At 52.3% G+C, this 25273-nt stretch overlaps 1 protein-coding gene across 2 annotated transcripts in view; it reads right to left on the bottom strand.

The window, feature by feature from the left end:
* Dnr1 (E3 ubiquitin-protein ligase defense repressor 1) overlaps positions 1 to 25273 on the bottom strand; it is a 62837-nt gene that overhangs the window by 5115 nt on the left and 32449 nt on the right. For both annotated transcript variants that reach the window (XR_013494137.1, XM_078181776.1), the window contains exon 2: positions 9214 to 9410. Coding sequence is in view for 1 of the 2 variants with exons in the window: in XM_078181776.1 (XP_078037902.1) it covers positions 9214 to 9410 (197 nt within the window). In the remaining variant the exon portion in view is untranslated. The remainder of the gene's footprint in view (positions 1 to 9213; positions 9411 to 25273) is intronic.

Below are 25273 nucleotides of genomic sequence, written 5' to 3'. Positions count from 1 at the left end.
GAGAACGCGCGACCGATCGCGAGCGAAATTTCGGACGGGGGAGGGCATTGCCGCGCTTCTGGAGAACGCGGGCCAATTAACCGTCGACAAACGTCCGACCAGCGGCGAAGTTCCGCAGAAATTGGCGCCGGTCGTTTGGATATTTCGCGTTGCCGCGAACAACGCTAAATTGAAAAATGAAGACGATCGTGTACCGAAAGCCGAACCTGTTGATCGGCACGAGAAAATCATTAACGAAACCTGTAGATTCGATAGCTTCGCTTCGGGACCCATTATTATCATTATCTACCTTTTACTAAACAGGATTGATCCTAACTTTGTAGAACCGAAAATGATTAGTTCAGAGCTATTCCTTGCTACTCTCCCTCAGTCGTAGCCAAAAATTGTTCCTTCATCTCAAAGACAGTTCGCGGCTCAAAGAACGAGGACTATCTACTTCGGTTCGTGGCCCACCCATCGGTCCCGACCTTAACAGAGATACAATCGGAGTTTCTGAACCGAATTCCGGCGAGTAAATCGAGTTCTACGGTTTGATGTTACAGTCTCGCGTCCAGATTAAATTGAAATACTAACATTAGTTGCCACGCCTCCGGCGCGCAACTTCCTGAGCAACGATCGAATCCTCGACGCTCGGAGATGGCGGATAGAGATAGAGAGAAGAGAAGAGAGAGAAAGAGGAGCGCTCCCGTCAGGAAAATCGGACGCTGCGAGTCCTAGACGATCGTCGTCGGGTAACGCGACCGAACAGAGAGAAAGGCGAACGTGCGAGACCGCAAAGAGAGAGGGAGAGACAGAGACAGAGAGAGAGAAGTCCGGAAAATCCTTGGGCGTATCGGGAACCGCATTGTCGACGAACTTGTCCCTGGCAAAGTTGGCCGAGGTTAAGCCGGGGCCATCGGAGTTGTCCAGCTGCGATCCCAACCGGTTCCTTTGGAAATCGGTGATCGAGAAGCATTGCATGACATCCTAGCGATCGACGATGCTCGCCGCGATCCTCGAACTTGCCGTCGAAAACAGCGTTCGACGAGAGCTTGGATCTTGATCCTCGTAGTCTGACTAGTCTGCGCGATATCCGCGCCTGACCAAAAATATCCGAGCCCAGAGGACGGCGAACACGCCGAGCGAATAAACGATTCTCGTCGGAGGCAATTAAAAGCACAACGTTTTGTTGCACGTTACGCGATGTACCGGACCAGTTTGGTCAAGAAACCGATTCAGCCGGCGGCGAATTCATAGCTGTTCCAAACACCGGCCAGCCGAGGTGGAAATTAGCGCGCTTTGAAATTACCCACGGTCGAATGAAACGACCTCGTCATCCTCCGGTGAATTAATTACGCGGGAACGATGCCCGCGACTCGCGTCGGCCCGCCCACGCTTTTCACCGCGAAGCGAAATTTTTGTCGCCGAGCCCCCGGGGGATAGAACGGCGCGACAAACGACAACGCGCAATTACGGCCGGCGTTAAAGTATAAACTGGAACGGACCGTCATGGATAAATCGGGTAACAAGGACGCGAGCAAGGTCCTGCCAGTATTAGAGAGTTACCGGTGGCCTCCTGATAATTATCGCGGTCTCAGATAGGTTCTAAAAATTCTAGGAAAATTCTACAGGACGTGGAAAGGCCCTGAAAGTGTTAAAAAAATGCTGGCGACGTTGAAGAAACTCTAGGATTCTAACAAGATCCCAGAGAGTATTAGGAAAGCATTGGCTGTCCCAGAAAAATTCTAGAGGCCCGAGAAATGTCGGTGAAAAATATTATAGTTGAAACTATAGAGTATTATAGAAGCTAATGCAAGCGCGATCCGAAATTTCCTGGACCGCTCTACCATATCGTATCCGGTCGGCAGGTTTTTCTCGCGAATGCACGAAATCCGCGCTCGCAATTATTAATACCCTCGCATTGGAATTCGCGACGATGAATAGGCGCTGTTTCATGCATGATCCATTTCGACTGCATCAAATATAAACGACACCGTTGCAGCATTATCCTCCGGGCTCCCCGATTCTACGCAGTTTATCTTGGTGCCGATTGTGCAACCGTGCAGAATTGTCATGCGCAATTTGTTGGCTCGAAGAAAATTTGCAAAGTTGATCTACCGACCAGAACTGGCCCCCGTTGTTCGGAAGAAATATCTCGAGCGACTTGAAAATCACCGCGGAGAGCGCGGGCTCGCGATCAAATTGTGGAACGGGTTCCGGAACCCTCTTCTATTCCTCTTGTCCAATAATTAGTCGCGAGTCGGAATGGCTTATTAAGCGAAACATTAAGAACAAAGTTTGGAGCCGCGGGACCGCGGGGACGCGAAGGGAAACACGGCGAGAGGAAGTCGCGGTGTTTGCGCAGCCATCTAACGCTGCCGTGTCGCAGCTCGAAGATAAATAGAACGGTAGCTGGCTCCTGGCTCGGCAATCTTCCCGTATATTTCGTTTGCAGGCGGAATCCCGAAGAAGAAGAAGAAGAAGACGGCGCGCGAGGGACTCGTCGACTTCCGTCAGCCAGAGCCCGTTCCGCCCTAGCTGGCACTTTTTAACAATAACTCAAACGCGGAGAGAACGGGATAAAAAGAGAGAGAGGGAGAGAGAGGAGTGTCTCTCAGCCATTCTGCTCTGCAAGTTCGAACGGAACCAATATCGTCCTTGCGATGACAAATGTCGGTTGCTCCGACTCCGAGACTCCTCCATTTGTCCCCGTGTCCAGCGCGCAGATCGCGGCGTATCGAACTTCCCGACCGGCGAGAACTTTCCCACCGAGAAAGATGTCCTGGAGGATGCTGTCCGACGAATTACGCTCTTATTCGCACGTCGGACTACGAGGACTCCCCCGGAGCCAGATTGCGCAGATAGCAAAAGTCCCATATTACGGTGATCCTTGTGTTGCGACGATCGTCTGCATCGGGAACTGACCCAAGACTACGCGGTTGCAATAAATCGAATCGAAAGCAACCATTTAGCACGCGTTGATACGACGAGCGTTCCGGATTCCAAAGATTTAAATCTGTTCCCTTCTCGAGTCGTTCGCGTCGCAGAGTATCGAGGATAACGCCGGAATTATCGATCGGTAGTGGGCCCCGCAGTCTGGCACTTGGTATGTACGCGCTAACGAAGCAAACAGGTTAAATAGCAGAGAGGCGAAACAACAAACACGACGCTCAAATAAACGTAAACTTGTAACTCGTGGCATTTTACGCAAGTCACAGCTTAGCCCATGCATTCGGTATGAGCCTCGTGCTCGTTGACCGCGTATTCCCGACGCCGCCGCGTCGCTTCGGCTGACCGTGTATTCCCGTTTCCTCCGTACCGTCGCGATAAACCGTCGATTTCCCTGGAGCGAACGAATGATCCCCAGAATTTCCCGCTGCAAGATATTGAATCATTGAAGCACCTCGGTAATCTCGGCTGGATGGCGTTCCCCCTTTAAGGTATGATTTACGAGACGGTACGGGGGTGAAAAAGAATTTATTGCCGGCGGTTGTATCGCGTGGGCGGGCTGGTTAATAACGACGGCCGCGTTTCGAGCGCAATCAAGCCGCGGTTCGCCCAGTCGTTTTTCAACGGTGAAATTTCTTTTCGATCCATCTTTCTGCAATTTCATTGGGAATAGCGGGATCGCGGATCTTTATGCGAAATTAAAGTTGTCTACGCTCGTTGCAGGGGATCAGACGACGGGCACGTTACTCTTCTGCCAACCTGCTCGCGCTAAGATTTCTTCTTCGCAGCTTCGTCCTTAATCATTTTTCTGATAGGACGAGACGTTTTTGTTTCTCGTAGCAAATTATGTTACGACTCGGGACACTACTCCGGATAAGAAAGATCGCGATAAGCAATCCCTTTCGAACGATTCCCACCGGTGACATAATAACGCAACAATGGCGATATTTCGACGGGGATCGGGCAACGGGCAAAAACCGAGGACCGTTTAGAACGGCAAAGAGTTCCCGGGATAGTTGCATGGTTTCGGAACCGCCCCCGCGGGGGCCGCTGGACGACGAGCACATAGAGGAAACTTAAACGGCTTTGCGATCGTTCTTAATCCGTAACTGCGGCCGCTATCGGGCGAAGTTCAAGCGCGTAGCTTCGCTGCGTCCTACGGCTTCGGAAACCGTAAATTCCCGACCGAGATAATCCCCCCCGGTAAGCGTCGTAAAAATGCGACGAGGCTAAGCGCGGTCTTCGAAAACCGCCGAAACCGTCGAGACTTTCCAGCAAAAATCCGTGCGCCTTTGCCAGAACGTTGGCGAACACGGGGGCGGGGAACGCCGGGGCAGGCCGGGATAAACTGCACGGCGGAGAGACAGCCCGCGCGCCGCTTTGCCTAAGTCCTAAGTCATCCGACCGAGTTTCCAACGAGGATCTCTTCGGGGTTCGAACCGAGAGACGCGAACCCCCCCTCGAAATCGCGAGTTTATGCATCCCTTCTGGCCGGATCGGGCCGGGTCGCATTCCCGATTCCTTTAGATCCGCAAGTCGCGTTCTCTCAAGGATGAGCGCGAAGCGGTCCGCGAGATTGAGGCTCGCAAAGTTTCGGGACTTAGAGACGGAGCCCCGCGCGCTCGCGCGCGATTACTATTCGAATCGCTGCATACGTTTCACCACACGTAACTCTCTCTCTAATTGCGGGATGCTCGATTATCCTGGTCAGCGATTTCTCAATGTGCTCGTATCTCTCGATAAAGTCCTAACGATCTTGGACGATCCAAGACAGTGTTGGCGGGCTTGGAAGCTTCCAGCAAGGTTCTTACTAGAAACCAAGTTCTAAGAAAAATTCCGGAGCTTCGAACATGGCGCGAGGTGTATTAGATAAATTCTGAAAGGCCTAAAAGTCCTAAAAAAATACTGCAGACGCGACGATAAAATGTTGAGGTCCCAGAAAGATTGTAGACGTCGTAAGCAGGTCCTAATGTTGCTGGATGTTCGAAAAATATCCCATCCAAGTCCTCGTTCGTGATGTAATCCTATTTCCCTACGCCCTGAAGTCTCAGGCCAGACATCTGCCCCTCCTCCCAGACCTCCCTGACGGCCAATCCTGTTTTCCTAGGTCTTAGAATGTTTCCACAGGTGATTTCTGAACCCGTCCCCACCGCCGCTTTCCCTCTAACCGCGCCAGATTAATCCTCGCTCCTCCGTCGAGACTTTTCCGTAGCTGTTTTCCCCGAGAGCGCCAGCCCAGACGCCGTCAAAGGATCGATGAATATTCGCAGCGACTCTGCCGCAACAATTCGGCCGGGCGGCTGAGATATCAGCATCCGCGACAGAGTATCGCGTTCCCGGCGTTAAAAGGAGGAGAGACAAAAGGAACCCCGTGTGTGCTCGTTCCATAAAGGGATTAAGAGATTTACAGATACAAAGGCATTGTCTCGCATCGGTTGCATCGAATATAACGCGAGGCGAATAGACGCGGCCGTATCTCCGCGGCAAAACCATTGTAATAATCTCTGATTTATGCTCCCGGGAGAGCCAACGCAACCGGCCGCCACAGAGATCCCGAAACCCCTGAAACCCTGGTTTCACCGACTGCGCCGCGGCCCTTTGTTCCTCGGTTCCGGCGTTCGACCGCTCCGCCACGCCAGCGTGTCTTCGACAAAAGAGCTTCGACTGCGATTCCGACTCTGACCAACTACGATCGTTAACCCTTTCACGGCCCGCGGAAAAGAACCGGACAAGACGGTATTGTTGCTGGCTTTTTAACGCGACCTGCCTCCAACTACGTACGCTGAAACCTCGGCTCGATTCTTTTCCACAAATTCTATTCCGTTCTCCTGTTTTAATTATTTAATACCCTGTCTTATCCAAGGAACGATCGCGATCGAAGAGGCTCTAATAGTTGTAGCAGCGATCAGCTTGTACGCGTCGATCTCGATGAAAAACTTCGCAACAGGTGCAATTTTGTAGAAACAGGTACGGAGAGCCAGCGAGGTTCGAATATTTTTGTCCGACGAGGAGACGTCGAGTACGATTGAACCCCGTAAAGTTGCCGGCATCCGGATCCGCGAGCAAATTGCGGATCACCGCGCAAATGTCACGACAGAGCGGAACGACAGCGCACTTAAATACTTCTTCCGACACGCGACGTTTGCGCGCTCGCTGCTACGCGTGTTCGTCGGATAAAATCCGTCGCGTCGCGCCAACTTGCGACGAGCAAACGGAAGGTAATGGGAAGCGAGTTTCCAGTTTACGGTCGAACACTCCGAGCCTCGAGATGCATTAATTAATGGCGCCGAGTCGACACGACGGAATCGCTCGTTTCCACGAGGGACTGCTCTCGCCGTCGCGACGCGGCTCGACGCGCGCGGCAGCAGCAGCTCGTCGCGGCGTCGCGACGCTCGCATATTTCCAATTATCAAGTAGGAAGCGCGCAACGAAATCAATTTTCAGGTTTAATGAAATTCCAGGGGCTCGCGCGGATCGAATGCCGGGGCTGCACGCTGCGAATAGCAGCTCCGGGGAGAGCTCTTATTAAAAATATCAACCTTTTTCTCCTCTAGTCTCCCTTCTCTCTCTCTACCTCTCTCTCTCTCTCTCTCTCTCGTTCTCTCGGTCTCTTTCGCGAGTTCTCTCTATCGCTCTGCGAGTATGTGCCCGACTTCGTCGCGACGCTCGTTTTCTTTAATCTCGACGACGGATTCGCTGGTCGTCGGCGACGAAGCGGGTTAAAATATTCATGCCACGATCGTAAGTTAATTCGTCCCTCTGGTCGGTGACACGGGCGTTTAAGCGGCCCAGGGAGATATTAACGAAGAAATATTCAAACGGCGTTAACGCAGTCCGCGCGCTAATTCGTGCCGCGACGCGACGGCTCGTGAAACTTCCGGAAATTATCGCTTCTGCCAGCCTCCGATGCCGCGCGGCGACGACTACGATCGATCCCTGGAGAAATAACCCGATCCTCCGTCGTCCCTGGACCCCGTAAAATTAGTCCGTAGGAGCGTTTTACGTCCTGTTTATACGCCACCAGCGGAACCCTAACAATCAATTGTAAAAGCGAAATTCTGTGATGCATTGTTATAGAATTCTTACAACGCTTCGACGCGCGGAAGAAATTTGTTGCTCTCAATAATTTATCTTGGTTCGAAGCTCGAACGTTTGCTCGATGATATCGCTTAATAGTCAATAATAATCGTCAAGAAATATTTGCGCGTCGGGTTCCTAAAAGATTCCGCGGACGTTCGGATTAATTCGGAAATGAGGCGAGGGTGGAGGACCGATAACGATCGAAACAATCGAATATTCATCGGTTTCCGATAACGACAGGCCACCGTATTCCCGAGAACAATCAGCCGTTTAATCAATCGGCTTATCGCAGTTTTCAATTTACGAGCCTCGAACGGAGAACCGACGCGTACACTACTTTCAACAAATGCAACCGTGATACAAACGGCTCCCTCCCTAACGTCGCGTATTACCATTTTAATCCCTCGACCATGCGTCATTTAACTCTCCCGATTCTTGGATTTTAATCCAAGGCCCCTGGAGGCTAAAAAAATTTTTAAAAGAACAGAACTTTTCAAGAATAGTTTGAAGCACTATCTGCGACAATACGTGCATTCTTCTAAGAGCGAACGTTTAGATTTTACCACTTTTTCAAAACGATTTCCAATTTTTCAATTTTCGACTGGATCTCGAATTTTCCTCGACACCTAAACGAATGCACCGCACGGTATGTTCCAGCTTTCACCCCTCCAACGTAACCAGCAACAACGTGGCGTTCGTCGAACACCATGGCCAGCCATTTTCCCAAATCCCTTGCCGGGCAAAGTGGTTGCAGTGGAGGCTCGCGTCGATTCGGCTGAACGGTTCGAATAGATCTAGGGGTATCGGGTTCGAGAACGATTATCAGGTTCGCGGAGGATCGGCGAGCGCGAGAGCCGATTGAATTTCGTCGGAGGATTTCCGGGATTTTTCGCGAGCCGAGTGCGACGCGCGACGCCAGAGGGGCAGAGGGACAGGGGGCGGGATCCAGGACCGGGATCCAGGGGCGGTGTAAATCTGGGAACACGTGTTGCTGGACGCGCGAGCGTCGTGTCGCGCGCGTCAGCTGGACGCAATTACCGTAGCCCGTTCGGCGACGAATTAATTCGTGTGTCGGCGGCATTACTCGTCGCAGCATTTACCCTTGCCAAGGCCAATCCGGGCGACCGCGATTAAACTCGAATTACAATTACGATCTGTTCGAGAGCTCGTCGGCGAAGATCGATCGGGCCGTCGCTTCCTGCGAAAAATGTCCCCGAAACGAATAGGCGCGTGTTCCGTAAGAGATCGCGAGAGATCGTCGAACTTTCAACTGCCATAACCCGGCGCGAAAAAGTTCGCGGAACGTTTCGCCTAAGCTCGTTTTAAACAGCCACGTCTCCGGTCTAGTTTCAGTAAACAGGAATTCCGCATTGCCCGAAGAATTCTACAAGGTGTTCGAGGAAAAGCTGCGCGAGACGAGATCGCAATCAGCCAAGTTGCCCGCAGCTTCCGCGAGCGTTCCAGCCATTTTCGAGAGAAAGCTTCTGTTCATGGTTCTTTCCGGAATTTCTGAGATACACGGAGCTTATTACGAGACACCCCGTGCATTCAGCGATCATATTATGCGGCGCAATCAGCGCGACCGTACTTCGATCGTGGCATGCAATTTTGTACGTGCTCGTTCGACGATTCGAAGTGGAAACCTCTCTCTCTCTCTCTCACTCTCTCTTCCTCTCCCTCTTTCTCTGGCGAAGCGGACGATCGATCAATCGCGTGCTCGACGAATCTAGCCGATTCCCAGCGCTACGCTCTCGAGGCTGGGGGAGGATTCTTTCCGCGGGAACGATTTTCAATTCGACCAGAGAGCCCCAGCACCGACTATCCTGCCTCGTTCTCTCGAATCGAAATGTTTCTCGTCTCCGGCGCGACTCTCTCTCTCCCTCTCTCTCTCTCTCTCTCGCGCGAGTAAGAAACCCTCGAGAGCCCACGATATTCCGGGGGAAGAGCCAGAACCCAGGCTAAAATCTCGAGACGAGTCTCGATTGCTTGCTATTGCGCTATTTCGTACCTCCATTCGAATTAAACCCTGCACTGCAAATTTCGCTAATTTAACCAGACATTCCACCCCTCCCCCCATTTTGACGACGAGACACTAACGGTTTCCGAACGATGATTTTTGTCGACTTCAGCGGAGCATTTCTTCGCGAGGTGAGATCGAACGAGTTTCTTTGCGAGGAAAATCTTTTGCAGAAAGTCTCTTCTTACCTGGTGGCTTCCTGCAGCAACAGGTGAGGCGGCACCCAAAATTTCACCCTTAACGCGAACCTTAGGGGCGCCACGCCACCTCCCGTCTGCCTCTCTATGGGATTCCTCAGGTTCAGCCATAGCTCCTCGCCCTTCGCGTTCTGGTACTTCAGCCCGAAGTAGTCGCACTCTTTGCTGATGCCCAAACAGTCGCATGCCTACAAACGAAATCGTTCGTTAGAACACACTCGTATCACGTGTAGATCAATTTTTTAGATCGTACATATTTTCGAATTAATCTCGAATTCGTGGCGGATTAGTTGTAACAAATACATTTAACATATAATTGACATAATTATATTTTGTAAGAGCTGCGTTCTCGCCAGCAGGATGTCTCTGGTTTTCCCGGAGTTTGCTCCGGTGTCGCAGTTTGTCTTGAGAGGTGATTTGTTCGCGATCCGAGCGTGGTAAAAAACACACACGTGTGTGTATTTTGCGAGAGGAAACGACAAAGAGAGGGAAAGGGGGAGAGAGAGAGAGAGAGAGAGAGAGAGAGAGAGAGAGAGAGAAGGAGGAAACCGTGTTCCCGTACAATGAACCGTTTACCGTAACGCCGTATCCGATTAATACCCTCGGAAACCGCAGACTGATTCGCGGGAAAACGGGAAAACAGCTGCCGCGGTCGAGCAAAGCGTGTAACAAATGGCTAGTAATAATTTGGAAAGTTAGCTCTCGGGGTCCCCGTGGCGCGACAGGAGACCTCCGAACACTGTGCAACCATTACCGCGCGCGCGTCGAGTATGGCTGCGCTCTTTTCCTCCCCAGGGGGGGAAACGCGGGAAAATATGCTTTCCTCGCTCGATACGCGCGCACGTATGCGCCAACAGCGCGCTAACTTGCTCGCGAAACTTATTCGATCTCGAAAAAGTTCCAACAATTACGGCGCGACAAACTTTCTCGTCCACCTATCGCGTAAAATGTTTTGCGGCTCTGCTTATGAATTTATTTTTTTCTTTTTTAAAGAGAGGAAGATATACGACAGAGACTCTGAAACAACGGTAATTGCCGACGATTATTAAAGCTGCTCGCAATCTCGTTCAGCAATTATAAATATATGGTTATTTTTATTAGAACGTGTGACAAAGGAATTTATTCGATCGTTTGTTGTCTCTGGAATTAGAACAATTTCCAGAGAAAATAAGGTGGAACGTGATATTGGCGTTAACGTTCTGGAATGCCACGCACACAGAGAGACACAGATGGAAATATTTACATGTAAAAGATTTAATCGAGCCAGCTATAGCAGTCTGTCCAAGAAGTCGACTAGTTCGGCAGTCGGCAAACAAATGCGCTGCGATTAAATCCCGAGGACGACATTTAACAGCCGGTAGTTGCAGACGCGTATCGATCAGGCAAATGTTACAGCGTGATTTATCGGCCAGCTATAGGCGAACGAATCGCCAGAAATTCGCCGTATCGTGGAAACGGAACGCCGAGAAATTCGGAGGGAAAAGTAAACCGTTTTCTAAAGCAGGAAACGGTGGTGTTCCCGGCGCGAAAACGATGGGGGAAATGGGATAAATTCGAGACGAGGCGTTCGTTTTCTTCGCGAGGATCCGAGGGAAGGTAAACATTTTTCCAGACGGCGAAAACGGGTTCGTGCTAACCACGCGCTCTTCGATTTATCGAGTCCGCGGCGCGAATTTGCGAGTCCGGGCAGCTCGAAACAATAAGTTTTCGAGGGACCGGTTGAATTTACAGCTGGATGGGCGATCGCGGCCGAACGAGATCGTTACGTTTCCCGTTCGCCGGCTGGCGTTCGAGAAGAAGACGGAAAGTCGGTCACCCGCGTCGCGATAAGGGAAATTCGCCGAGGAGAACCGACGCCGACGGGGGAAACCGCCGCCGCGATTTTTCCGCTCGAGGAAGAACCGGACGCGCACGGAATCGCGAGCGTTCCTTTTGCAAACACCGCGGGCGTGATTCGAAACAGTTGATAGCTACGCTGCAGCCGTCGGTTGCGTTGGTTTTTCGAATTTTGTTGCAAATGAAAGTGGATCTATTCGGAAATACGATCTTTTAGCGTCGATTCGAAGTACACGCTCCCCGGAGTTATAAAATTTCTACGGGAGTCCATTTCCAAATTGCTTCGAAATAACCCCTTTAAAACGAACCCCGCCGTACCATTGATCGAGATTCATCGATGTTCCAAATCATTCCAAATTTTCTTCGAAATTCAAACGAATCTATCACAATACGCGGTCCAACGGGGCTTAATACCGTCCGCCAAAAGTTGGGAAACTCCGTCGGGAAAATACCGTCAAATTGATTCAAAGAAACCCCTTAAAATCGGATCACGTAGCCCGATGCTATTCGTCGAAAATTGATCAATTTTTCAGCGGCGTCGCGGACACGATACACTTCGGAATTCATCGTCGATTCGGAGAATGGATAAGTGTTATCATCGAGTTATCGAAGCCGCAAATAATTCGTGGTCAAGCAGCTTTCTCTTCTCTGCTGAACGAAATCTGGGCGCGTTACATTGTTTTCCACGTAGAGTCAACGATCGCGAATCCATTTTTCGCGTGTTTCCGCTCGACGCGAACGCGTTCCGCCCGGGGCTGGCAACTCTCGCATTACAAGCGGACCTTCTTTTTAATTTGTTGCGGATCTACCGTGATTCACCGTGCAAAGCGCGCCTCGGTCGCTCGTTTTTTCGCGACTTTATCGATGCGGAAGGTGTGTGTGTACTTGTGTGTATGTACGATAAAGAGAGAGAGAGCGAGAGAGAGAGAGGAAGGAATATCGCGCAATATCCGAGCGAACCAGGTCACAAAGGTTTCATCAATGTTTCAAAGGCACGGTTAGATCGGCGCGTGGGCCGGGGATCGCCGAAACCGTTCGGAACGTTCTTACACGCAAGCTCCCGCTTATTTGATCAACCTGCATTTTTCCATCGGAACGACACCATATCGGCTGCAAGTGGAGCATAACTGCCTGGACGAGCAGCCCGTTTCCAAGTCCGTTACGAAACTATTTCAAGCTCTACATACTCCGACGAGGAGCGACGGTAAACAAATGCACGTGGCGCGACCCGCAGAGTTGCAGCTGGAGTCGAACCTCGAGATATAATTAACGCTGCGACGATCGGATTGATTTCCATCCGCCTACCTATACGAGAGGAAACTCGCCGGACCGCTGCTCCGACTTCTCTCGTTGGAAGAACATACGTAACCGAGGATTCCGCGTTTAACATATTCTCAATGATATTTGGGGCGTGGAAGTCTATAGTACGCAATTATGCGACGGATCTGTAAACGATTTTTTACCCGGTTCGCCTGCTCTCTGAATGGCCGCTTCACCTTGCCAACTGTAATCGTAGTTATTATCGTACAATAACCACTATTGCGAGAGCCATGTACCGTGTAATTACGTATTGCGTGTCAATTGTGCGCTACCGACACTGGCCCATAGATTTTGTTCCACGTTGCAAAGAAAAACACGGCACTGGTCATTAGCGAAGCGTTTAACAAATTCTGCAGAATCATTTCCTACAGATGCAACCGCACATTGGGTTTTTACCACAAGAAGGTAAAACCGAAAACATTGAGACTCGAGAGATCTGTGCGGACGATGATTATTTAAGAACGTTCGAGTGAAAAAGCTTCGGTAACGAAGCGAACAGACCGAGAGGAAGAAGAGAGATAGAGAGATGGATGGAGAGGGGTAACGAGAAGGAAATTTCGCGCGAAAACAGCACGAATTTGGAGCGGCTTTGCTCCAGGACAGTCTGCGTGTGTGTGTGCGGAAGCTTTTGGCTCTGGCAACGTAATCGGAAAAGTTTAATGTACGAGCACGGCCGAAACGCACAGGCGTGCGAGCGTGCGAGCGGAGCAGGACCGGGAGAGGATCCCCCGCTTCGTTCAAACACATTTTACACGGTGACGCACACGCGCCGCACCGAAAACAACTCCGCCTCGAAATGAAGCAATTTGCATTCGCGCCGGCAAAATTAATATCTCTGCCGTGCCCGGCTCGAATTAAATAAACTCGTTAATCCGGCGCGGCACCGACAACAAACGAGCACGGTATCAACCGTATAGCGCCGCGGCTGGCTGGCTGCGAATTTCTGGACCTCACGGCGACAGATTATGCCACCGAAAAACGAGCACGCCCCTCCGGGCCTGGCTGCTTTTTTCCACCCGCTCGACCCCGAGAGAATACACGCCGCCGCCGCCGCCGCCGACGATTTTCCGCCGCGTATGAACCCGGCTGACCATAAGTCACCAGCCACCACCTGCGTCTTCCAAAGAAAACCACCGCGACATTGTCCGGTCCGCGATAGTCCAATAATTAGCTCTCCTCTGCCTTCTCTCCGCGTCTCGAATAATCCGACGAAACACATCCGACGACGTTGGTTTCGTTGGCCCAAGGATTGCAAAAACAGCAATCCAACGTTTCTATTGTCAACGACAGGAACGAGACGATAAAATGATTAACCCTCGGAGTACTGCAGCACGGAGTCCTGTGCCGGAATCATTTCTGACTCACACCGATACTTCACTAAACACATGAATGTTTATTCGAGCGCCTCGGTAATATGACTCCGCCAGTGACGACCGTTCGAGCTCTTGGCTTTGACTGATATATTGTTAGGATATATTTATGGTGAGGCCGATGTAAACATTGGCGGTCTCTCTGCTACTAACCAGACAACTTCGGTACTGTATACGTTACAACGAGTCACGAATGATCCGGCATAGGAAACGGAAGGTTAAATTGTTGAAACATTCGAAGAGGCGGAGCTTCGAGTTTTCAATTACCAATCAAACACTTGCGCAGCTTGCAATCGCAGAAAATTGGGGTACGCTTTTACCATCGAGGCACCTAAGTTCTGTTTGCTCGACAGTTAGTTGGGCTCTCCCTGCTATCAAGCAGCGTCGACGGATACGTCTAACGTAAACAGCGATCCTCGGCCCGAGTTCGTCTTGCCGTGCGAGCGTGTCCGTCGCCGGCGATCCGGCTTGCGGGCCGTGCACGTTTTTATTCAAACGACGAGCAGGAACGGAAAGCCGTTTAAACCGTTTCATTGAGCAAACTACGGTCTAACAACATAACGAAGTTTCGCTGCTCGCGGCTTTACGGAAACTAGATTCCCCAAAAGCCTTTTCCCGCGACGACCGTTTCGATACCGGAACGCGGTTTACGCTGCCGACGGCGGCGAGCCGGGGCCGAGTCTAGCCGCGGGAGAATTCTCCGCTTCGCGCGCGCGGCGCGGATACGTGACCGGAATGTACCGGGGAGTCGGCCGCGGAACAACCGCGATTTTCTTATTTGCTTTCGGCCCATCGTGAAATTTCAATCAGGCCCGCTCTGTGCTTTTGCCGAGCTGTGGAACCCGAAATTCGTCCCCCTTAGCGTAGCGTCACGGCAAGAGCAGCAGGTATCCGCGCCCATGGGACTCTATCCATCGGAGGCTGCGATGAAAGCAACCTGGAAATTGCATTCGATACTTTTCCCTCGGACTGCATCGTTCCTACTTCGGCAATGTTTGGACGACTAACAAAAAAAAAAAACAGGAACAATGAGAAAAATTCAAGGAAGAAAAGGACAATGTTTTTTCTCCGCGAGATGCAAAGAAACGACCGAGCAGGAAAAAAAAACTTGCAAGTATAAACGGCATTGGCCGAGAAATAACAAACATAGTGCGCGGAGGCAAACAAAAGGAAGATTGCGAATCGAAGCGAGAGCCGGCCTTCGCGAGGCCAGTGCGCCGGCAGAGTGCCGGCCGGTCATATTTGTAATTCCTATCGGCGCGTTTCTCCGACGCCTCTCGCGTGTGCTCGCAATAACGATCGGCTCTTTAAATATTTGCCTCGGCGAACAGTACTCGATACGGTGGCTCCGTATAGCAGCCGGATACATATATCGGAGGATTTTCCGAGGCGACTGTGAAACGTGTTCGTTTCGCGGCTGTCTAAGCCGGGGACCAGGCACGCGGGATAAAATTGTTTCGGCTCGGTTACGCGTGCCCCAAACAACGGGGAACCAACGGTTCGCCGTCCGGCAGGCGACCACCTACGGACCACCTAGCTGTCACGAGCCGGGAATTCTTGGATACGAAGCGGCCGTGGAATTCTTCACGGTATCGGGCAAATAGCTGCGCGGAGCTGCCTCTAATAACTCGGCCGTCGCGGTCTTTCTGTTTCGACGGAAACCGCCTACCGGAACAACGCGATATTCGGCTCACTTTTCAACGAGTCCGGTCGATGGATTTTAAATCGTTAACCTCGAGTCATGAGAAGATACAACAAACTCCGCCTCTGTTCTATGACGTCCGTGCTTTCGAGCAAGTGTAAACTCGTTTGAAGAAATCCCGATCGATTGTTGCCGGAAGAATTGGCAAAGATCGGGTTTCTTCGAGGCACGAGAGTGTCGGAGCCTCTATTATTCCGAACGATCCGACCGGGACACTGCGGACGATTATTCCTCGTACAAGACGAAGTTTTCCCGCCGGGGAAAGAGTGTTTCGATGTTTGCCGGATGCTGGAACGACGACCGGCAAAGTTTCTCGCCGATCTATTTTATCGGGTCGAAGCTGGTTGGAGTGAGTCGTCGTCGTCGTCGTCGCTGGGAAATTGTTTCGCGGAACTTTTTCGGCGGTGAAAAGGAAAAAGGAAGAGACTGGCCGCGGACTGGACTTGCGAATAATAACCGATCCGCCGTTTGATTTATTAAGCGAGCGGACCCCGTGCCGGAACGTTGGCAGATGGGGACTGCTTAGGTTTGTAAATTAGCAAGAGATCGCCAGCGTCCTGGTATGCAAAGTGGTCCGCGCGCGCGCGTCCCTTGCGCGATTTGCGGATCTCTTCCGCCGGGGAATACGATCTAGAATCTAGAGCGTAGATTCTGAGGAGGTAGATTTTAGAGCGTTTTGGTCCTAGACGGAGGTTGCACGGAGGTCCGCGCGGAATTCGAGCGGAGAGGAAGGTCCCGGGATGCCAGGGAGAGCGGCGAGTCGCGGGTTAAGTGGTTTTGTTCGGAAACAAAGGAGGAAAAGCTACATAGCCGGTAGGTTTTTACCTTCTCTTGTCCTGGGCTTCTCTTAACGACCCTCTCGAGCCGCGCCGAGCCGAGCCGCGCCGGCAAAGAGCGACGGGGCTCTCCCCCGAAGAAAGGGAAAAAGAGGAAGGGAAAGAGAGCCGGGAAAAGTGGAGTGAAAGGGCCGGGCCGCGACGAGGAGGACGACGACGACGATGACGAGAAGGATGACGAGAGACTCGACGCAGTCGAAAAACTTGCGGTACGTGCCGAAGTGGTCAGCCTTCCGGCTTTCGGCCTGCGGTCGTTAAGCCGTCGACTCGTACCCCGTAACACCTGTCATCGGAACTGGTTGAGGATGGGCGCATGTTGCCCACGCTCGTGGTATAGGTTGGAAACCTAACGACTCCGCTACCCGTTCGAAAATCCATCGCGTTCCACGTATTTCGTTCGTTATCCACGGCGTAGACCCGGGTGTAGATTCTACGCTTGTTCTCTGTTGCATGGAAATATCTGCCGGCTCGGCAAAATGGCGGAAGCGGAACCGCACGGAACGAATGTTTTCTCTGTGGAATGCGACGCCAAATCTGGTACCTTTCCAATTTTTTCCGTTCGAGAAAATAGAGAAGCCCGGCAAAAAAGTGCACACCGGGGCTGTGTTACGCGAACCTTGAACAGTGGGAACAAATTTTTTGGTCCGAAAAAATGACGACCCTGTCGCGCGTTCCTAGCGCTGAATCATTCATTGATTGCTATAATTTCTTTAATCCCGCAAGGCATTCGCGTCAAATGAAACTCACGTGTAAAACCGGTCCATCCGACTAGCAAGAAAGTGTTATCTTTAACCGATCGCAGATTCGTCCGCGGACGGAAAATTCCATTGGTGGGCACTGTCTTGGGAGAGTCTCCGAGCCAGTTTTCCTTTCCGCGCGCGCGTTCGTTTTCCGGTCGGTTCAACGCGAGCCTCTGCCGCGGCGCTGAATACACGCTTCGAAACACACGGGCGAATGGAATAGGTCGGTGAAAAGGAGTCGATAAGGGAGTCGAGAGGAAACTAGGAAAGCCGGAGAGAAAAGTGAAGGTGCGAGGGCCGTGGCGGGCGCTGTTTTATGCGACGAAACAGGTACTCGACCGGAAATACGATAGCGTTTTCCACTCCTCTCTTCTACTCTTCTCCGCGTAGTTTCTCTACCGCTCCCTCTCTCTCTCTCTCTCGCTCTCTCTCGATCCGTACCTCCCTTCGTCGCCTGTCTCCCTTCGTCGAGTTCAATAAGTATCGACTTTGCATTTAGTAGCGCATCGATACGGCTCGTTTCTTGGCTGCGAACGCTGGCTGCCGCAACATGCTCGCTGTATTTCACGCGAGAGGAAATTCTCGCCGTGACTCACGATCAACGTTGCGCCATTTGCATCGCGGGCTCCCTGGCAAAACGCTCGGCTCCGGTATTGAAAAACTCTGCGGAATTTACAGCGGGGCTCTCTAGCTCCGAGGCAGACTGGAAAATCGTTCGCCGAAGCGGCCGGAAGTTCCGGAAAAATCCCTTTAATTTATGTTTCCTTAATTCACAACCTCCTCGAGACTCTACGAATAATTTTGAACGGTTCCCATCGAATTTAAACTTCGCGACCGTTCAAATTGTATCGAAACGTTGCGTGGTTATTTTTACAATGTTCGCTGGAAAAATTCATTCGAGAACCGCCGGTCCACTTTTCAGACAAAGATCGTAGATTTCGGAATAGATAGTTTCCGTTCGGCTTCGCACGCGGGATCCTTTCGGAGCCGTCCTCGTGCCGAGTCTTACAGGGAACGGTCCTTTGACTCCTCGAAAGCCGATTAATCGATTTCATAAGACTGCCAAGTTATTCCCGTCCCGACAAGACTGTAAGAGGATTCGAATTTGCATAATCCGGACGAGAGGATTCGCATTCCCGTTAGAAGGTCAAAGATCCGTGAACGTGTCCGTCGCGATTCAATGAGGATCATAGAGAGAGATAGGGAGAGATTCGACGGTGCGCTCGACGTGCTCCGTCGAAACCGTTTCGAAATCGTCTGCGCTCGGTCGCCGCGGCCGAATATCCACGGAAACGGTCTGATATAACCGTTGCGCCTCGTCCGTTGCTATCGTTGACTGGTTGCTTTAATTACGCGTCCAGCCCCGCAATATCCGAACAATAGAAGTCTCCCGTCGCGCCGGTGGTACCGAAGGCGGGGGTGAGGGGCGGGCTGGCCCATTCACCGGGCAACGCGCGTTCCGGCCGAGGCTTTCGGCATGTATTAATTATCCCGTCTAATCACCATGGCAATTACGCAATGATCCGCGAACCCTGGCTCGGCAGCAGAGACTGCCTGCATTCTGCCTGCGTAATCATGGCCGTGGTCGAACCGTTTGCACGGCTGACACACGTTCGACGACCCACTGATTCGCCGAAAGGGGACCCATCGCGTTTCCAAATTTTCCGACGCGTCGCAGTTCAGACCATTTTTCGGCAGGACACGTTCACGATTAAACGAAGCAATCGATCGTGGTGTTAAGCCAGCTTTCCAACTAGATTTTGCAAGAAAGATAGCTTTTATTTTTACGAACCCAACCTATGAGATTTGTTAAACGGAAGCGGCACTTTTTGACGGAACGCCGGTCTAAAACGGTTATTTTTAGAACCTTTTAAATCCCTGTCTTCGACCACGTCAGTTTTTACATCCCACGTACGCCGCCTTCACTGGCAATTAGCGGGAAACTGGGTTGAAGCTGCTGCATCCCCCGACCAGATCGCAATATTTCCATCTATTCAGTTTTTGCTACAACATTTGCCCGGCTGTCTCGTCGAGGATCGGTCGGATCCTTTAAATTTATTCGAGCGTTCCCACGTCCGCCCGGGGACCGTTCGATTTCAGCTGAAACTTTTTTGCATCCGAGCTCGCGCGAAGAGCGCTCGCATCCCTCGAACGTTGTTAACGATTTCTACGTCCACGGTTTCGAAACTGTCCCCGACAGGTCGGCGCGCTCGCGCTCGTCGAATCGAAGGTCGAGGATCCCGAGACTGGATCTCGAACGGGACAGTAATTGGGGACGTTGTTACGGTAACGAAAAATTGACACTCGCCGTGATCGAGTAGCCGGGAGGATCCACCCCGGCCCCGGATCTAAGCAGTCCCTCGAAAGCGGAAGTGTTTCGTCGCGTTATCACGAAGCGCGCGTATCCGCGGCGTTCTCGGTGTCTTCTCGAATTCCTGTTATCAGAATCTCGTTAGGTCGGGCGACGCGGTGTCTCCTCCTCTCTCTTTCCCGGCTTCGCCGTTTCTTGCCCGGGCAACCGCGAGCACTTTCGCTCGCGTTTCCACCGCACCCTCGAATTTCTTGGCGTTTGATCACGGTCCCACAATTTTCGAGATATCGCGTCGAATCGCCGCGACGGCGAAGCGTCGAGAAAAATCGGAATTTTCGAGTTCTCCGACTTTGACGGCTCAATTCACGGGGGCGAGTTTGTCGGAAGTTTGTTCTTCGACGGACCGACGAAAAAAAAAAGAGTCGATTCTTTCGGGCTGGTAGAGCGGGAAACGGATCGATCGCTCGAGTCACGGCTCAAAGAGCGCGAACTGTGAAAATCTCTCGCACGAGCGGCGACAAAGAGCGACAGTTTATCAAGAGTTGCTGTGCCGGTGTGCTCAACCTCGCGTCGCGTCGCGTCGCGTCGCGTCCATCCCCCCGGCGGACAAGTTTGCAAGTGAAACCGACCGCGTAATTTCCGGTACGTCGATCCCCCGATGAAATTCCACGAGGAAAAGAGCCGAAACGAGTTCCCCTTTTTTTTCTCCCCGTGTACACGGTTGGCAACGAAAGAGGAAACGCGCGGTCCACTATTTCGATTCAACGAACAGGGGCCGGCGAGAATCGACCAGCTGATCCGGCGGGGGCAGTTTCGGGACAGGGCGCAAAATAAATTTGCTTCCGCGTTGCCGTGGGGGGTTAAGCGGATCAGGGCAGGACCGGAAGAAAGAACGGATACTTGGACGACCGAAGATCGAACACTCCGCGGCCAGGATCTCCCAAAGGGGATTTCACACTCCGAAGATGATCTACAAGCTTCCTCGCTTCGCCGGCTTATCCAGCTTCTTCCCCGTCCCGGCAGCGACCGAATCGCTCATTTCCTTTTTTTCTTGGCCCCGAGCAACCGCGACCTTTTTCCGAAACGAGAGATCGAAGGAGATACGATCCGGCCGGCATTTATTTCGCAGAAATTCCCTTTGCCCGGAGATCTTCGAGACTCGAACTTCGGGGAACGAAAGTTCCCGGCTCGCGGGGGACACGGAACTTCCGAATTCGAATTTCCCGCGCACAAAGCACGCTGCCGAATACACGTCTCGGACGACTACTGCGATGGAAATCGCGCGATCGAGTCCGCTTTTAGCCGAAGCAGCGCGAGTGGATTTCTAATCCGGGACGTATAGGATTCGGTGCTGGAAACGAATCGAGTATCGGTCTTTTAAACCTCTTACAGCTGCGGCGGGTTTATACGACGCGTCGTGTTAATTGTTTCGGACGGTTGCGCCGTCTCGCCTCGGGGACGGCAAACATCTCGAATTTCATCTTCTCCGAGGAAGGTGTTTCTCGCTCGAATAAAGCCGGGGGGCGCGCACGAGGGAACACGCCCGGAAAGTTCATTAGTGCCGACAGGGCCCGGCTTTTTTCATTTTCACGTATAAGCAACTGTCGGCCGGATCTCGCCGGCTTTGACGCGATCCCGATATTTGCATCCGCTGCATCTCGCCTATCGGCGAGCGATAGGTGGGGGGACACCGAAAAGGGGCCGAGAGGGAGACACGATGAATACGGAAATGAAAGCGTATCGAGATGTCGCCGGGAAACGTGGCCGAAGAGAGGAAGAGAGAGAGAGAAAAAAAACGAGTAACGGCTCGATCTTGCGAGGTGGAAACTAGTACCGAATTTACATTAACGAAATAGAGACGGGGCTATCGATTCCCGATCGTAGCTCTCGGGAAAAAAAGAATAGAAGAGCCGGAGGGGGGGAGCGGGGCAGACGGGATAAATCGAGGTAGCACAACGGCAATCCAGTTAATTGAAACCGAGCTACTCCTGAATTCGCTACCCCCTTCCCTAGAATATAGCGAAAGCTGTTGAAACATCGACATAGGTCTGCCCGCTGCGACGCCGCACCCGTTAATTGAAATTATTAATTACCCGGCACCGGTACTCCTTCTTCCGCGTTCTCGCCGCGTCGCGTCCAACTTTTTCGCAGCCGGTGCACACGGAAAATAGTTCTCGACGGGATCGCTGTCTATTGGAAATAGCTTTCAAATCAAACGCGCGTTGTGGCGCTTTATCGCTCTCCCGATCGAATTGCGCAGGATTTTGTGGGAGTTTTTCCCGTCGATCTTCCGCTCCCGTCGCCTCGAAGGCGGTTCCCGAGAGCGTTCGATTGCTTCGACTCTCGGCGAATAACGACGAACCGAGACCGTCTAGACGGGAAATGAATATTGTAAATAAGAAGAACGCCACAGGTTTCGAGCCGTTTTAATGGCTGCGGGGGCGCGAGCTCTCGAACGGATCTAAATAGGAGAATTCTCGGTTTTCGGTGGCTTCCCAAAGCGATATCCCGGGTTCAGATTTTCATCTTCGCGGAGGAGCATACTTGGGTCAAGAGGATTCTCTTCCGCCACGCGCATCTTTTCCCTCAGCCTCGACTTCGATCGTCGGCTCCGCTTTCCAACTTCGAGAGACAAACGTTCCGCGCCGAAAGCTCGGCGCTGCTCCGCTCCGCTCCGCGACGCTTCGGCCTCCTCCGCTCAGCGGTTCAAAAATTGCGTCCGCGGAGTGTGCGAGGAGTGCACTCGTGCGGCCGCGAGGAGCGGAGAGGACACTTGAAAATCTTCGGATAGCGGACCCGAGCCGCGGGTAATTTCTTCGCGGAGGGAATAATCCTCGAGAAGTTTATGGAAACCGCTCCTTTGTCGATCGAACGCGAACCGATTCGAACTCTCTGTTTCTCGCTCGCTCCGTAATCGCGCGCGCGTTGAAAAGCAGCCGGGCCCGGTCGGTCGGTCAATAAAAGCATCGGCCACGCGCGGCAATCGATCGGCATTGGCATTGTTGGCCAGCGCAAACACCGGATTTTCAAGCTTCTTCGTCGCGAGTCCTCCAGCATCCCCCAGGAAATTTCAAATAAATCGCAAGACTCGGATGCGACGGCACCCCGGCCGTTGTTCCCTCTCTTCCGGAGAGGAAATCGAGCGCCGGCTGACCAGAGCAGGCTCTCCGCCGAGTCGGTGCCGCGCGGCGAGAACTTTTCAGCACCCGACGCCATTTGTTAACCAGATATTAGGTCCACAGTCTGCGGAGTCCATCGAGATAGACCTTTAGACGTTCACGGATTCGGTGGTAATTGCGATGGGAAAAGACCCTCGAATCGTTTCGCCTGATTTCAGAAAAGCTGGTCCATGTTTTAAAGGTGGGGTTTCAGCATCGTGTTAAACGAACCGTAGTCGAGGCGAGTAAAACTGCGGATACGGAATCCGAAGCATGAAACAAACCAGGGTGGAGCTCCAGAATCTTCGCAGTCGCGGTTAAAATATTCTAAATGCCAGTCGAAAGTTCGTTGCACCCGGGGCAGAGCGCAGCAAGTTAAGCATACTCTGTCCCAGAAACGGGACGCAAAGAGGCGTCGCGCGACGGGGCGACGAGCCGAAGAAAACGCGAACCGACAAGCGTACGAACGATTCGCTTGTCCGCGGATCCACCGGCGGATCTCGACCCGGAGAAATCATCCGTCGGGAAGGAACAAAAGGCCGCGCGAAAGTTTGTTGGCCCTGGGCTGTGCTGCCTCCTCCTCCTCCTCCTCCTCCTCCTCCTCCTGCTCTCGATGCCGCTGCTTCGCTCCTTAAGCCCCGGTTCTAACTAACGCGATTACCGCAACTTCCGCCCGCGCGCGCGCGCGCGCTCTACGAGGATAAAAGCTACGCGGATACACGCGGGATTCCTCTCATCCGTCGCGTCGCGACGCGTCGGTTGCATCGTCCCCCGCGGTGCAAATCGTTTATCGTCGATCCGCGAGATCAGCTAGGTTGAAGCCTAGGATAACTAGCGCTGTGACGCGCGAGCGATCGTCCAACGGAAATAGAAGCCCTTGACCGTGCGCACCGGTCGACTTGAACTTGACACTCGTTCGCCAGTTAATTGTTTCACATGGTCACGAGATCGTTGACTGATCAACGTTCCGATCGCGAGACGGTTCGTTCCGGACCAAGCGTTTTCCTTGACAATTCTGATACGAACACGGTGCATTCTTCGACTCTGCTCCGATGTCTCCGTATGGCTTTGATGTCCGAGGGTTCGTTCCAAGATTCCTGTTGGTATACTTGTTAATCAAGTTACCCGGCAATTCTGAATAAAGGCTCCCCGCCCCGCGTCTGCATTAGCTACTTTGCCGGCAGTGTCCCAGAATTTGGCCCCGAGGAGGTTCCCGATCCTGTTAGCGGATTTATCAGGAAGATTACCGGCGCGTAGTCTGCCTGAAAATAAGGGGGAACTCTCGGGGATGCAAGGATTTTGACCCGGTAAGCCACTAAGTGCTCTTTTGACAAGAAATTTGCCAAGCGCGAGGTGTTGCATTAAAGCACAGCGCCGCCCCTACTTGCCGAAGAAAGTTTCGTCGAACTCGCCACCGGCGTGTTGCAGGGCTAAACTTTGAAAAAGGCGATGCATTTTGTGCATCGCAGTTCTTTAACGCTGAAACTGCTTAACCAAAGGCATTGTCGTTTGCCTCGTGATTTCTCGGTTTACCCGGAGAAGTGCTACGCAAACGCAAACTACGTAAGTTACGCTTCCCGGCGGAATCAGCGTTTTACCCTCGGACGTTTCGTTGCCTGTTCGACGTTCCAAGATTATAATGTTACACGGGTAATTTTCAGTCGGGAAACGGAGCCACAACGGAGCACTGGCATCTATTGTCCGTCCACCCTCATTGGCCCGTGACAGCTCGCCGAAGGCGAGAGGCGAGAGGCGAGACGCTACGGAGGGAAGCAGCGGAGCCCTGGGATGGAAAGCTGTTGTCCGAAGCGATTTGTCCCGACTGATCAATCGATTCGCCGATAGCCAGCGTTACAATCGCGCACAATCTATCTCTCACTGTTTGCCGTGAACGGATTCACGCGCGTCCCGCCCGTAATTCACGGCTTATTGTACGGGGAGGAACGCCTTGTTACGCGACCAGCGACCAGCGACCAGCGACGAGGTCGCGTCGCAACGAGCGCATGCCAACCGAGGCATAATCTTAACTAAAATTAACTTTTCTCGCTGGGGACCGCTCCCACTTCCCTGTCCCGCTTTCTCCGCGATTTAGAGGACCATCAACTGCCGACAAATTCGACAGCGAACTTGAAAAACCAACACAGGAGCGAGAAACTCTGTCGCGAAGTTGGCTCGACGAAACTGCTGAAGCAAACAGCTGCCGACGCAGACGGTTCTTGAAATCCTCAATTATTCCGACGATTAATTAGCTGCCTTTAGAAATTTGCACGCCCAGCGAGGTTTATATTATTCCGCGTCTCAGTTGCCGTTAAATATTTGTCGGCTCGCCGGTTATTTTTTATTTCGATCGTCTTGGTCGCTAAGATCTCGGACTGGACGAGCCTCGCGGAGCGATTAGCAATCGGCGAGCGATCGATGGATCCCGAAACGGCGTACACGGCCGGCTGCATATATCGTCGAGATGTTTCAGCCGCGAATCGTACGAAGATATAATTAGAGAGCGAGTCGGAAGATGGTGGAAACGCGGCAGCGGTTCGTCGAGTTTTAATAAGGGTGGAGAAGCGAGAGCACGAGACGCCGCAGCGCCGCGACGCGCCCGCGCCTAATTTGAAATTTCATAAAGCGAGTCGAGTGTAAAATTCAATTTTACGGAGAACGCTGTTTGAATAAACATAAGGAAGGATCTCTCCTAATTGATTCGACGGAGCGTCGCGATTAAATCGTTGCGGCCCCTGGAAAAACGTTCTCGCCGCGAAAACCGTTCCAACCAAGCCCGAC

The sequence above is a fragment of the Augochlora pura genome, chromosome 5 (genome assembly GCF_028453695.1).
Source record: "Augochlora pura isolate Apur16 chromosome 5, APUR_v2.2.1, whole genome shotgun sequence".
NCBI lineage: Eukaryota > Metazoa > Arthropoda > Insecta > Hymenoptera > Halictidae > Augochlora > Augochlora pura.
This window is presented reverse-complemented; position numbering and strand designations above follow the sequence as displayed.